This window comes from Siniperca chuatsi, linkage group LG12 (genome assembly GCF_020085105.1).
Source record: "Siniperca chuatsi isolate FFG_IHB_CAS linkage group LG12, ASM2008510v1, whole genome shotgun sequence".
Lineage (NCBI taxonomy): Eukaryota > Metazoa > Chordata > Actinopteri > Centrarchiformes > Sinipercidae > Siniperca > Siniperca chuatsi.
Window position 1 is genome coordinate 2,831,177 of NC_058053.1, and position 15,504 is coordinate 2,846,680.

Here is a 15,504-nt window from a genome sequence, read left to right on the forward strand (position 1 = left end):
GGCCTGAGTGCCACAGACAAGCTCGGAGAGGCAGACTGATGCAATGTTGGTTTTGGTCTTTGTTGACAATAAGGAAGCTATTGAAGAAGGCCGTTAACTAGTAGCATAAGAACTACTATGATAGTAGCTTACACTGCTAGGTGATATTAAAGTAAATTGCTACTAGCATCTGACTAGCATGCTAGTAGCCTGGCAGGCTACTATCTTAACCTTGGCTTCATTTGGCAGTGAGGGCCCATGTGGCAAAAACAGGACATTTGCAAGGTGGAAATTAGTTGGAATTCATTCAAATGTGATTCTAGTGTGGGTTTCTTTATTGAATATTAGCCACCAGACAAAAATCTCCATTCATATTTTCCAAGACTTAACTTCTTTCCTTTTTTCTCTCACTCAGCCCCTCCTTCAGCTTCCCTCATCCCATCAACCCAGTGGCATACCAGCAGCTGTTGTCCCAGCAGAGGGGTCTCAATGCCTTCGGCCACACACCTCCTCTCATTCAACCATCGCCGTCCTCTTTCTCTGCTCGCCCACACCCCCTCACTGCTTCACCTATGTCCACCTCCCACAACAGCTCCAACTCTGAGGCAAACCAGGTAGGAATGGGAGCCTTTGTACCCTTGAATGTTACACTTATACTAATAAAATGTACACAGATTCAAGGGCATATACACACATTCTTTAAATTTAAACCATGTACATAGATGTGTAATATGTGGGGTAGATTGAGGCGTTCTCTAATCATTTCTGCTACCAAACGGGTGATTTTTCAATTTCATGTAATAGATCTGATTTCTGATCAATGTGAACAGCTGTACAGTGTACCAACATCATATGCAAATCTTGATCCTGAGGCCATGTAATGTGTAAAGGGGAAATTTTGCCAGTGTTGACGCGACCTTAATTTGTTTACTGGAGACAACACATGTCATTTTTGTACCCAATGGCTGTTTTCCATAGCCTGATAATTTGACTGAACTGCCATTTCAGTTCAGCTTTCTTATTCAGTATGACATCATGTTTCTGTTATGTGGGCTGCAAGGAGCTGTGGAGTTTGTTTTTCATTACAAACAAAGAAATGCGCAGATTTAGGAGTTGTTATTTTCGTAAGTCCACTTGAAACAACCTGTACAGTTGCATCAATCTCATTCACGCTTGTGTTCACACTTCTGTGGCCATTTTTCTGTCACCGGTTTTCTGGCTGGCTGTGGCACAGGAAGATGATGTCCTTATTGTTAATTCCGCCCACAAAGCGCTGATTGGCTCATTGTTTTTCCAACTGGGGAACCAGCCGAGCTGTGGGCAGCGATTCAGTAGTCTTGAAGGTCCAGGCTACGTTTGGCATGGAAAACAATGGAACACAACAATTATTATTGATTGTTTAAGGACAAGGACAAAAACTCAATGGCCCATACTGGAGCTGAAAATGATGTGTTTTGCTGTTGCTGCTCTGCACACACTGTCGGCTCAGATATTACAAACTTACAAGTTAGCATTATATTACTATTATATTAATGTCATTCCCCCAAAAATGTCATGTACTGTGAGCAACCATTCAGAATATGGCTGAAACTAATGGTGATTTACATTACTGATTAATGTATTCATTTCTTCAGTTAACTGGTAAAGCACGTAGTCAAAAAAATGTGTTTAACTTGCTACTTTTGTCCAACAAATAGTCCTAAAAACATATGAGAAGCTGGAACCAGCATGTTAGGCATGTGTTGCTTCATACACAACTTAAATAATCAGTTGATGATCAGAATTGTTGACAGGTAATTTTATGTCAACTGGTCAACAAATTATTTCAACACTTATTCAGAATTGTACTGTAAATGTAGCCAAAGTTTACAAGTTGTCATGAATTAGGTATTTTTTGTAAATTGTCTCAGGTCGGAAATATGCAGGAGGTTCCCTCCCAGTTCCATCTGTCTTACTTCCTACTGTCTCCTCTGTCTCACTTTATCAGCCCACTGTATACACCACAGCCACTCGTAATATAAACTTCCCACTCAGTGAATCACCTCACACTGCTATCAGCTGCCTCCAGCTCTGTTTCAGCAGGGTGTCTACTGACACACACCAAGACTATCCAAGTATCCAAGAGTATATATTTGTACCGTTTTGCATACGCTTACACAAACACCCCCCTTCACACACATACACAAACACACATTCAGCTTCAGAACCATATTTCCCTCTTGGTTTTCAGCCAACTGAATGAATCATCAAGGCCCCCAGAAATGCTGAACTGCACTGTAGCGTCTGGGTGGGATTAGGAGACCCCCCTTCATTATCGGACCCCCTCCAATAAACCTCAATATACACACATGCACAATAATTTATCAGCTGCTTTACATTTTAAATCTTTCCTTTCTTTTTCTGTCCATTAGAGCTGAAACAGGCCTTGTCTTTGTCTTTCTGTCATCTTTAGAATCTGTTGGCAGATCAAAGTCCCCCCACCACAACCCCCGACCCTGCCGTCTTCCCCCTCTGTACCGAGGGTAATAACTTTACTTAATAATAAATTTCCGTGTGGCTTTGGTGATCATAAAGCAGTCTAAACTGTTTAGTCTCGGCGGCGGGTCCTAGTCTGACTTACGGCCCCGGTGCCTGGCGCAACCAGGACTCCACACATCTCTTTGCAGCAGACTGTCGTGCCAAAAACAATTGCGTGGTATCTCTGTGACTCCGTTATCTGATTCCCCTCCGCCACTCTCTGTGGTGACTGTGAGCAGTAGTGGTAACTGAGTGGAATCTGGTGGTTTAATGAACTGAGTGGAGGGTTAAATTCATAGGAGAATGAGTGGGAGGGCTAATGGGTGGACGGGTAGGTTGGTATGTGTTAGGATTCATGGAATGATTCACTGATAGATTATGAATGAGTGGGTTGTCGGGTCAGTGGATGGGTGTTTGGATAAATGGAGACAATTTTTAAATCTTTGGTTACCTAGAATTTATATGCATGAATGACAAAAGGGACATGGTTGAAAACCATATTATTCTGCCTCCTTTTCTGCTTCAGAAAGCCATTCAGAAAATCATATCAGCTACAGTAAAAAAAAAAAACGTGTCTCTTCAACCCTGTCTCTGTCCTTCAGAACGCCAGTGGAGACCCAGCAGTGAGTAGCACAGTCAACCCGCTGACCACCAAGAGGTCAAAGGTTAAGATGGAAGCAGAGGGTCCACTGCCAATCTCACCATCCTCTCAGGTAAGAGAATCAAAAGATAGTGGACATAAGTAGATAATGTGAAATCCTGAAAGCAAAAAGCAAATTCAACATTAGATTAGTTTTAGGTTGCACTATCCATTCCAAACTATTATTGGTTTCCTTTTCTTGAAGAATTTACTTTTTGGATCTGCACTGACCTTCAAAATATCCTAATCAACTGCATAGATTTTTTTTTGCAACTTAGCTATCTCTATCACAGCTTCAGCCACTTACAGTGGGAAAATAGTCCCCTCTTTAACTGGCTCTAATTGATTATAGGTAGCGAATAAAAATGCAGCCTTAATCAATGACAAGAGGTGTTGTCACGCATTGAGATCAAGCAACAACTCATTAGGATTAAGAAACAGATAAGATAAGAGAGATGCAAAACAGTACAAAATGCTTCTTTAACATATTGACCACAGATTCAGGTAAAAGATGTAGTCTGTGTTTGCATGTTTTTATTCTAGTCATTTATAGGCTTTAATGGATACATACATCTGTACGGTTTGTTAGCCCCCTTCTGACAAAGTGCTGTCCCCTTTGTCCAGGACCATGGTGGGGGGATCTTGGACCTGAGTGAGGATCTGGATAAAGACGAGTGCAAACAAGAGCCCGAGGCCATATATGAGACCAACTGCCACTGGGAGGGCTGTACCAAGGAGTATGACACCCAGGACCAACTTGTTCATGTGAGTCATAGGCTTGGTGTCCTTATGGCTATTATTGAGACTTAATGAATGACAGACTCACTTGCACTTTTTCATTACAGCCCATAGACTATAAAACCACTGTGAAAACACAAACCGTCCGAAGTCTTTCGCAGACACGTCTCATCTTGCTATTCTGGACGCCATGATTAACATGATTAGCTTCCTTTGCTGTAGTGAGAGTAAATTCCAAACTATGCCATCAGAACCACTGCATTTTGTTGTTTAGAAAGTGAAAAGTTCAAGCAACTCTTCTGCTACTCATTAAATCCATGCTGATTGAGTCCGGTCAGAAAGCTGTCCAGTAACTGATCCTTTCCTGTTGGGTTGACACGCGCAACGTTAATGAGCCCGCAGGCTCTCGTCAAATTCAAGCCCAAGCCCTGCAGCTGTGCCCGCCCCCCCAGCCCACAGCCCTGTGACCCCTAACCTCTCACTCCCAGCGACACCCCCAACCCCTGAAGCCCAGAGGGCCGGCCATAAATCCATCGTCATGCCAGAAGCTCTGGAACCTCATGCACTCCTCTTTTCCAGGCCAACTTCTCCTCTTACTTTTCACTTTCTGACTGGCTGTCAGTCATCTCAGAGCAGTGGTAGGAGGGGCATGTGTCAGGTCCGCAGACCCAGAGACTGATGGGAGGAGGTGGTGAACAGGTTGCTATGGGCTGCAACAAGTCAGGACCAGAGTTACCTTTAAGAACTTTTGCCCCAACTCCAGCTCCCTAGCCACAAACTGTTAGAGCTTGCCAGGATTAGTGAGTCGGCTAGCAGAGGATCGGTGGTTTGTTGTCAGATGTGAATGGACAATGTGAGGCCAACACATTCTTTATTCCTCACAGGACCATGGGGTTTTTTAAAAGTCTCTGCTTTGTATAAACTTTATAAAAAGTTTTTATAAAACTTTGCAAAAACTCCTGACAGCATCTCCCTAAGCACATTCAGGGTTTCACACAAGGTTCTCACAATATCAGCAAAAAAACACACCTGTGGGTTTTTCTGGCTTCTGCTTAACCAAAATAATCCTGTTTCAAGAGCCCCCAAATTATGGATTCACAGTAGTGTGTAACCTGAAAATAGAGGCCTCCGCTTGTTTCCATTCCTCCTCCTTCACCCAAAATAGATCTCAGCAGAATCGTCAACCACTTTGCTTTTTCGCTGGTGGAGAAGTGGCCACATAAGTGGAGCTTTGTGGGCCTGGATGTCCTCAGGAAATGAAGTGGTTCCTCTGGGTGTGTGGATATTTGCGTGTGGTGCACGGGATGAGCATTTGTAAGTGTAACTGTTCAGAAACATGTGTGTGTGTTTGTGTACAGTATGTGCATGTTTCTCTGCAACTGGTTTGATCAAACCTGTTGTGTCTGAGGACATAATTAAGATAACTGTGAAGGTATTCTAGCATTCTCTAGCATGTCTACACAATGTAGTAGGAGTAACTGACTGCCTCCTTCTCCAGCAGTAAACATCGAATACATGCTGGAATTACACTTAGATGTATAATTTTGCAGATCATTTAAAAGAGAATTGTCAGAGATTTCACATTTAGGTTTGCGATTTAATTTGTCTGAAACTACTAGACTAGCTAATACAAAATTTAAGTTTAAGTTTAAGCATCACACAGAAAACTTTGTGCGTCCCCCACTGACTTCCTTCAAAAGGAAGGAGAATGGAAGATAAATACAAGTCAGTTCAAAATCCTCTTCCTGATGACTTTTACTGGGATCTGAAGAAGTTCCTCTTCCTTGAGAAACTAACACAGAGAGAGAGACACACACACACACACATACACACACACACACACACACACACACACACAGGCTGAAAAAACAGACACAGCGCTTTAATAGTTTTTGTCTCCTGTTGACAGATGCATAATAACTGTCAGCCATAATGGATGGCACCGTCACTCACAGTGTGTGTGTGTGTGTGTGTGTGTATGCATGGGCACATGAAAGAGGGAGAATCTTCTGGTGGGAAAAATACAAGAATTTGCTGACTTGTTTTTAGTAATACACACACACATGCTCACACACACACACACACACACACACACTTGGTGTCTAGTCACCATTTTAACATCATCTCGTCATCTGTGTCACAGACGTATGTTATGATACATTTTGATGATTGACTTGAATTGAACTGTCTCCTCAGCACATCAACAACGACCACATCCACGGTGAGAAGAAGGAGTTTGTGTGCCGCTGGCAGGAATGTTCACGGGAGCAGAAGCCCTTCAAGGCTCAGTACATGCTGGTGGTCCACATGAGACGTCACACAGGGGAAAAGCCGCATAAATGCACAGTAAGAACCTCGTATCCCTGTAAAACACTGTAGTGAACTATTAGTAACTAGCTGGTTAACTTACTGACTGAGCACCAGATCATCTGACTGACTGACTCACTTACTGTCTGTCTGACTGACTGGTTACTGTATATAGGTGTACTCCAGCAATTTGGTATTGCCTTTCCATGAAGTTGGAGGACTTGCGAGAGACAGATTTTAAAAAAGAATGCTCAAAATCAAAGCAGCAGAGGCCAAAATATCCTGACTTTTTGTCAAAAAACACCAGATTTTTGACATAATGCATTTCCCATAATGCAACCACTAGCATCTTTTGTTAGAGCCTCCATACCTAAATGTCCATGTCTTTCAAACGCCACGCCCCCAGTTTTTAACGCAGGCATTTTGTTAGAAATTACTAAAGTCTCAGAGCCCAAGCTGAGATAACCCTGATGACATCATAATTACATCAATAGGGTCATTTTCTGAGACTTGACAAAGCTCCTCCAGAACCACAGTAGACATTACTAGACAACTGTTTTTATAGACTGAGTAGTACTCTGGGAGTAGACTGGTAAATTGACCTTCATGTGTAAAATCTGTGAAGTGGCAGTTGGCACACTCATGTAGTAATGACCACAAGCAAGTGACTGTGATTCGTGATTACTGTGCTGACTAATTTTGGTTTGGTAGGAAGTTACAATAGCTATGTGTAAGATATACTGTATGAACATGAAATATTTTGATGAATTTTGGGGGAAAAAATCTGATATCTATAAATGATTAAATTTATGAAAAATTTCATAAATGACAAAAAGATATTTTTTGAGTATTTGTTATTGTTAATAATACATTCCAAAATGTTTACAAGCAGTATGATTTTAATATATGGCTTAATCTGTGTTGCATAAGTACCGGGTATTTATGAATGTCTGAAAAAACACCCATGCATTTAAGGGTTAGCTGGCTAACTACTGGAACTAGAACTTGGAAAATGCTCAGCCACATTAGCAGCCATGCAGTTACCCTACAACTCTTCCCTTTGCCTCAGAAAAAAAATGATTAAAAAAAATGTTCTTGTGTTTTTCTTTGTGCTTAGCACCAGTGATATTTTCCATGTTGATAAATCATGAGGGTTTTATTGAAGCCTTCATTTGCTGTGTGAAGATCAAATTGAGGGCTTGTTTGCTTGGCTTCAAAGCTTGCTCACAGGCTCTTGTGAAGGAGAGAGTGAAGAAGGCTGATTGACAGCGTAGGCGCGTAATTAAAATCTGCAGACAAGCAAAGGGGCCATGGGTGCTTATTAAGATCACGCTGTATATTCTCTGCACAAATCCCACGTGCATCTTCTCATAACACTCTAACTCTCCATTTGTCTCGTCTTTTAAGGGAGAATCTTCTGACTTTTATATCCAATTTCTGAGCTAGTCTAATTTGATTCTCTTTTAATTTCAAAGCCAATTACGTTCACAATGACTGCTCAGAAGGAATACCAAATTATAGCTTGTACAGTACAAGTGAATACAAAGGCTAAACACAGACTTCTCCTTGTCTCAACAAAGCACACCAGACAAAGAGCTCTACCACACCTCACACTTAGTTTACATATTTCGCAAAATAGCCCTTTTTACCAAAGTGGAGCACTGCTTTGCTTTTGTGTGGCACACCACAGTAGGTGGGCACAAGTCCAAGAGTAGATTACATATGAAAACTGAATCACACAGACCTTTTTTTGTTGCCCGGCTCTTTTCTCTACCCAGCTGCAGATAAAACAACACAGCACTCAGGCAGTCTCACCGTCTGTCTATCTCTTTCTCTTGGGCCTACAGTGTAAAATTGTATAATAAAGATCTTCTTCTTCTTCTTCTTCTTCTTCTTCTTCTTCTTCTTCTTCTTCTTCTTCTTCTCCTTCTACTCTTCCTCCTCCTCCTCCTCCTCCTCCTCCTCCTCCTCCTCCTCCTCCTCTGCAGTTTGAGGGCTGTTCAAAAGCTTACTCTCGCCTGGAGAACCTCAAGACCCACCTCAGGTCCCACACCGGGGAGAAGCCGTACGTGTGTGAACATGAAGGCTGCAACAAGGCCTTCTCCAACGCCTCAGACCGGGCCAAGCACCAGAACCGCACACACTCTAACGAGGTATGCACACACATCGATCAACTGACTAACTCAGTGGGATTTCATGCATTTAAGCCACCATCAGCTTAGTGTGCAGTGTATTTCTGAAATTTTATTTAATCAATGGGCCTCATACAAGAACCACTCAGAAAGAATGGCACTTCAGCAGGAAAGCTAATGTGGTTGTTGTTCAAAGTCTGTGGCTCTTGTGCTGCTGCCTGGCTCAGTGTGACCTTCTGCTCTGCCAGTGATAGAACGCTGACTTTACTGCTTTATGCTAAATTTGATTGGCTGTGTTGAAATAGGGTATCCATCTACATAGACGGATAAGAAGAGGAGTTATTACCCTCAGTTTTTTTCTCAAAGGAGAACACAGGACAAGTGATTTACAGAGCAGATATGTATCCTGCAAAAACAAAAAAAACATTAATTTAATTTCAAATGGACTTTAACTCCCTCTTGGCAGAAACCATATGTGTGTAAGATCCCAGGCTGTACCAAGCGCTACACGGACCCCAGCTCTCTCAGGAAGCATGTTAAGACAGTCCACGGACCCGAAGCCCACGTCACCAAGAAACAACGAAGCGACGCACCGCCGAGACTGCAGCCACCCAAAGGCAACGGGGAGAATGAGGCGAATTCTAAGCTTGGTGCAAGAGGCGTGGACGGCAAGATTGAGGCCATTAGCACCTCAAGAGGAGTGGAAGACTGCCTGCAAGTCAAATCTATCAAGACTGAGAACTCTATGGTGGGTCCTAGGGTGGGGCATTTTTGTAATGATGATGAGTGATGATGTACAAGTAAAAAAGAAAATTGAGAAGTGAATGACTTCATCTCTGCCAGGTCACAGTTCCTGATGTATCTGCTGGTAACCTGAGAGTCAGCAGCTTTAAGAAACTGGTTGGATGAGTAGTGAAGGGCTGATCACATAAATTAAAAAAGTCATCCCACACAAACCTCTTTTATAGTTAATAAAAAATGTGTGTGCAGGAAATCACAACTGATTTCCTGCACACACATTTTTTATTCAAATTAAAATTTGGGATTTTGATTGACTGCATCTTGAAGGACATGTAGCACTTTCTGCACTCCAAAGTATCAGTGTCACCCGTTAATATGAAAAGATGATATTGCATGCCTTTGTATGTTTAGGAAACAACAAAGAGAAGGACACACTTATTTGTTTTCCACTTTACTAACATTGCTCTGAGGTTAAATATTTACTGCCGGTACTGCCTGCATCCTTCCTAACTCACCTCTCTGGTTGTTGCTTGAACTTGCTTCTCTCAAGTTAACCTTCCTAATGGACAGACTTCACTGAGGTGAGCACTCAAACTGTCTCTGTCTTCTTCCAAGTCAGCATGGGAGATGTGCAAACGTGTCCTCGTGTTTCATGCTACATCGTTGCATTAATGCATGATGTAAAATGTCCTTTTTGCATGATTATCCATTTTCACAAATTTAAAACATGCTCCTTGGTACATGGGATGCACACATATGCATGTATGGAGACACACACACTACTATTATTTTTCTGTCCACAAGATAACTGGCAGTAGCCTCTGCTGTCAGCAGATTATAAAAGTCATTGTCACATTAATATTCAAAGGCTGGGACTGTTTATAGTGCCAGCATCTAGCTGCGATCAAGACTTTAGTCCATTTTCGGCCAGTTTGAATTACTGTCACCACTGTGGTGGTTTGTTGCTCACAGAACTCATCTATTATCCACTTGTTTTCTAGTTGAAAATAAATCAAACTCATCCATAATTAATGCGATTATAGAACTATAGGCCTACATTAGTTGTTACAAAACACCATTACAATCAGAATTATTTAACTGTGGTAATTATTTAATATTGAAGAATACATAATGGAGTTCTCTGAACTTGGCATGAGACTATAGCTTTTATTATTTTATTATATTTATTTCTGTTTTTAAATGTTTTTTTTTTACCATGTAAATAGCTATTTGTTATCTGTTTGGCAGAATATTTATTCACTAGTGGAAAATTGAACAATGTACCACTATCATTTATAATAAAGTTTGATTCATTACACTTACATCACGTTCCTCCCTTCTGTCCTCCTCCAGACATATCAGTCCAGTCCTGGCGGCCACTCGTCATGTAGCAGTGAGCCGTCGCCTCTAAGCAGCGCCAACAACAATGACAGTGGGGTGGAGATGGCCATGCACAGTGGGGGCAGCTTCGGGGACCTAAGTGCACAGGATGAGTGCCCCATGGTTGACTCCACTGTTCCCGCTGGGGGACAGCAGGCTGGGATGGGGCTTCAGTTGAGGAAAGCCGTGGGTCATGGTGGCGTGGTCACCATCAAGCTGGAGAACATCAAGAAGGAAAGGCTGAAGACAGTGAGGGACTCCTGCCCCTGGGTTAACGCTGCACCACAGCCACTGCAGGGCCAACACAACAGCATGAAGCTGCCTCCCATACCTGCAGTCGGTAAGTGTGGAAGGTTGAGGAAATCTGTTTGCTGTCATTTTTTAAGTCCTTAACTGTGTGATGAGGGTGCAAGATGGCTGAATGGCATTGTGTCTTAGTAGAGTGAGTCCAATAGCCAAAACAACCATATACAGTATAGTAATGCTAAATTTAATTGTAAATTAGCCTGTCTTATTATGTAATAATGTCCTTGTATCTGCCAGGTTCCCTGCTTGAGAGCTCCAACGTGATGAGTAACTTGAGCGGTTTGTATCCTGGCCAACGCATAGGTGACCTGTCTTCATGTGAAGTAACACTGCTGAACCAGCTGAATGAGCGCCGTGACAGCACCACCAGCACCATCAGCTCAGCTTACACCTTGAGTCGGCGCTCCTCCGGTATTTCACCCTGCTATTCCAGCCGCCGCTCCAGTGAGGCATCCCAGTTTGGTGCTAACCGCCACAACAATATCAGTTCAGCTGACTCCTATGACCCAATCTCCACTGATCTGTCTCGCCGCTCCAGCGAGGCCAGCCACTGTGGAGGTGGTGGTGTCAGTGGAGGAGGAGGTCTCCCTAGCCTCCTTAGTCTGACACCAGCTCAGCATTATCGGCTCAAGGCAAAGTACGCTGCTGCCATTGGTGGAGCTCCACCTACTCCTCTCCCCAATATGGATCGAATGAGCCTGAGGACCCGCATGGCACTCTTCAGTGACTCCCAGGAAGTCTCGTCGCACCCATTCCATCAGCCACCCTCTGGAACTGTGCCTCGGCGATGCAGTGATATTGGATACGGCACACAGAGCATGATGCCCCATGAGGTACCCACCAACCTTCCACGCCGTGCCAGTGACCCAGTGCGTCGTCCCACACTGGACCCTCTCTCCTTTCCAAGGGTCCAGCGCTATAACAGCATGAACAGCATGAACCCCATGAATGGTCCATCAGCTGAACGCCACCAGGCACTGGCTTTGCAGGGTTACACTCGCTCTGATGGCAGCCTGCAACGCTACCCATTCGCCCCCAGACCACCTAGCATTTCTGAGAATGTAGCCATGGAGAACATGGCAGTAGATGGGATGATGATTGGGGGGGAGCAGAATGGGGAGGATGATATGGTGCTTCCAGATGATGTGGTGCAGTACCTCAGGTCCCAGAATTCTGGCCCCTCAGGTCACAACTCGGGGCGAGTGGACTACCATTCCAACAATCAGACTCAGGGCTACCAGACAGGCATGGCCCCACCAGCATCATTTTATGCACAGAGGAGGATGGCCATGGTGGATGCCACCATGACTCAGTCTGGTCAGGACATGCAATCCTGCCATATGGGTCCAGGTGGCTCCCAGCAGTCCTTCTCAGCACCATCGGACAACATGAACAAGAATAACATGCCGGTGCAATGGAACGAGGTGAGCTCAGGGACTGTGGACACCACAACTAAGCTCTCCAAACAGCAGCATCCTTTTAGGGGGAACCTAGCTGTTGTTCAGCAGAGGCACAATTTTGGTTCCTTCCCGGGACAAGGACAGGGCCTGGGCAGCAACCAGCAGGTAGTTCCTATGAGTCAGAATATGTCTATGCAGGGGTATGTGAACCACAACAGCCAGAAGCTGATGAACATCTCTCACCAGCAGCATCAGCAACAGAGGCAATGCAACAATTTGAACGTTAGTGAGCAAATGAGTCCTCAGCAAGGGTTTGGCCAAGAGGCAATCCCAAATTCTATATCTGGGAGCACTAGCGTGAGACCTACCCGGAACAGTATGGCAGATCCAGAGCTGCAAAGTTACGGAGCAAGGACACAGGCTGATGGGTACTCTCATGTGAACCAAGTGGATCAGCAGCAAAATTACAGTGTTCTCTCCCAGCACAATATCCATAATGGAGGCCGAGGAATGTTACAACCCAGGCCTCCCACAGAGCCCAAGTCTATTGCAAGACAGCACACAGGGTCTAGCTTGATGCAACCGAGCCGAATACCCAAGTCATCTGATTTGAGCCCCAGTCGTGGTACTGACACCTCAGAAGCAAGCCCAAAGAGGCCCAGTGGGTCAGCAGCCCATAACAGCAACTCTGAAAATCCGAACTCTGCTGTTTGCTACACAGGTCAGATTCAAATGTTTGAGCCAACTTCTGTCAGCTTTGATGCCCCCATGTCCCCCTGTGCCAGCCAGGCTCCTGCCAGCAACACCACTGCTGCAGCCAGCATGGCCTCACCAGGAGTCAACCAGGTCTCCAGCAGTACGGTAGATTCTTCCACTGGTGGATCTGGTGGCACAGAGCATGCCCAGATCGACTTTGACACCATGCTAGATGATGGGGACCACTCCAGTCTAATGTCAGGCACCCTGAGTCCTGGCCTTCTGCAGAGCCTCTCCCAGAATTCCTCACGTCTCACCACCCCCCGCAACTCTGTCACCCTCGCGTCTGTACCGGCAGGGATTGGCAACATGGCCATCGGTGACATGAACTCTATGCTCACAGCCTTGGCTGAAGAAAGCAAGTTCCTTAACATGATAAGCTGAGAGCAATCAAACACCTCATCATCCATCCAGTCTTAACCATTTCTACATCAGGAATATATGGACTACACAAGAAGGCACTGATTGAACAATGCAAAACTGGCTATTTCATAATTTTTTCCTCATTGTCCATAGTAATATGCTTATCTTGTAATATTTGCTTCAGATTATATGTTACATTAAACATTTAATAGTAAGTATAGCTAGGGTTAAAGACAATTTTCTGTCATTATTTGTTAAAAAGCCATACATTTTACTTACAAATATATGATAACCCAGGGTATATAAATGTATCTTCAAACAATTGCCATTCAGTATTTGCTGGTGTAATAGCCCTTTACAAAGTGGTGCACTGAAAGCACTTCACAGAGTACCTTGCTGAGGACATCAAGGTTGTGCATCTAAGTAAGACATGGAAACGCTGTTTCCAGGAAATGGACATGATATGTAGATAACAGATAATATTTTCTCATGAAGACCTTTATGTGTATAAATTATACTGTATGGTACTTGCTTTAAGTTATGCTATAGACTTTTGATGTTTAAACTAGGGCTGTCAAAGGTACAGTAACATGTACTATTAATTCAAAAAGGATAATTTGTGACATTTTTGTTTTCTGCTTTGTTTTTTGCTTTGTGCTACATGTGAATTTCATAAAATCTTCTCACAAGGCTAAGCTATAGTTTGCTGCACTTTGTTTATGTGTTAAATACAATATGCAAGATAAGTGAAGAGACTAGCAGTGCTAACCTGGAATACACACTGTAAAAATGAAAAACCACATGGCTCAGAAGGACAGACAGCAATGTATGTAAAAAATTTTCAGGCAAATTATCCCAGAAGTATAGTGTCTTTAGCGTTTCACTTCACTGCCAAACATGCAGGTGCTTAAAGCACTGAGGTTAATGAACACAGTCTGAGCCCAACAACAAACCAGAAATTGATACATACCTATTGTGAAAAAATAATTAACTGCTATTGCAGTTTATACAGTATATGCACTTAATTCAACTATCTTGCAGCATAAGGAATAAGCAAAGAAGTGCTATTGTAGCAACCTGTCTTGTGTACAACTTTGTATTGCTGGGTTTCAATGACACCTAGATACTGAAATAAAGGTTCATTGTGATTGTGAGAAAATTTTGCTTATGTTAAACATAGTGAAAGTGTTTTCCCAAAATTCAATGTGCAAATAATACTGTTTAACCAGAAAATAGTGACTAATTGCAATTTACAAAATTAAGAATTTGACAGCCCTAGTTTAAACACATGGTTGTACAACATTATGATCCGCAGATATTAAGTGCGTTTTGATCATGGTCTGAGCTATTGGGGATGGCACTGTAAAATCTGATTTCCTTCTTTGCCCTCAGGATCAGAGGCATTAACTCCCCATGGTCCCATCTCACAAGGGTAAATGATTGAAAAAGACAAGGATATGCCTCTGTGTTAGTCTATCATGGCACATGAACCCCTGTGTTTGATGAGGAGCATTCTCTAAAAGAATATACAAGTACCTCTGTGTGTTCTCAGCAGACATCCAGTCCTAATTAACACATTCATACCACCCCCCTTCGCTGCACCCCCTGCTTCCCCTGGGCTCTGAATGAACTGCAGAGAGTCCAGGAAGGGACACAGACTTTGATAATGAAATCCTGTTTCGGACAGGATTGCTGAACTAGCCCTGCAAATTTCTCAGTTTTATTATGTTTGCTGAATTTCTAAGTAGCCTTTAAAATGTTTGTGTGTATGCTACCATTCACTTTTACTATGCTCAGTGTGTGTGGGTTTGTGTGAGTGTGTGTATATAGCTTTTGTACATTTCAAATAAACTATCTCCTTTTTTTCTGTTTAAATCTCTGCGTTGTGTCTTCTTTGATATAACATGGTCTGTGGTCCCTGGAGGCCAGATGAAAGTAGGACTAGTATGCTACAAGTTAAATCACATTTGGCATGTTCTCAGACTGCTGTCGAGTACAGCTCTAAGGGCAAACACCAGTATACTCACTGCAACTCTAGTAGCCATATGTATGAAGGGTGCAGACACAAAGAGGATTCTGAGCACCAGATTTTAATGAAATCAAGCACCAGATATGTATGCAAACAACCTTGATTTGAAAGATGGTACTTACACTGCACATATAGTGCCTACACAATAGGCAAATATAACGTTAAAAAAACATTTTCAAATGAATGCACAAACCAAACCACATGTAAGAAGAATAA

At 43.1% G+C, this 15,504-nt stretch overlaps 1 protein-coding gene across 3 annotated transcripts in view; it reads left to right on the plus strand.

Annotated features, from left to right (window-relative positions):
* The window catches only part of gli2a (GLI family zinc finger 2a), an 88,056-nt gene extending 72,928 nt beyond the window's left edge, over window positions 1–15,128 (plus strand). For all 3 annotated transcript variants that reach the window (XM_044216611.1, XM_044216610.1, XM_044216612.1), the window contains 8 exons: window positions 395–593; window positions 3,099–3,209; window positions 3,761–3,901; window positions 6,071–6,220; window positions 8,170–8,334; window positions 8,780–9,061; window positions 10,408–10,774; window positions 10,978–15,128. In XM_044216611.1, coding sequence (XP_044072546.1) covers window positions 395–593; window positions 3,099–3,209; window positions 3,761–3,901; window positions 6,071–6,220; window positions 8,170–8,334; window positions 8,780–9,061; window positions 10,408–10,774; window positions 10,978–13,280 — 3,718 coding nt within the window. In that variant the 3' untranslated portion in view covers window positions 13,281–15,128. The remainder of the gene's footprint in view (window positions 1–394; window positions 594–3,098; window positions 3,210–3,760; window positions 3,902–6,070; window positions 6,221–8,169; window positions 8,335–8,779; window positions 9,062–10,407; window positions 10,775–10,977) is intronic.
* The last annotated feature ends 376 nt before the right edge of the window (window positions 15,129–15,504 follow it).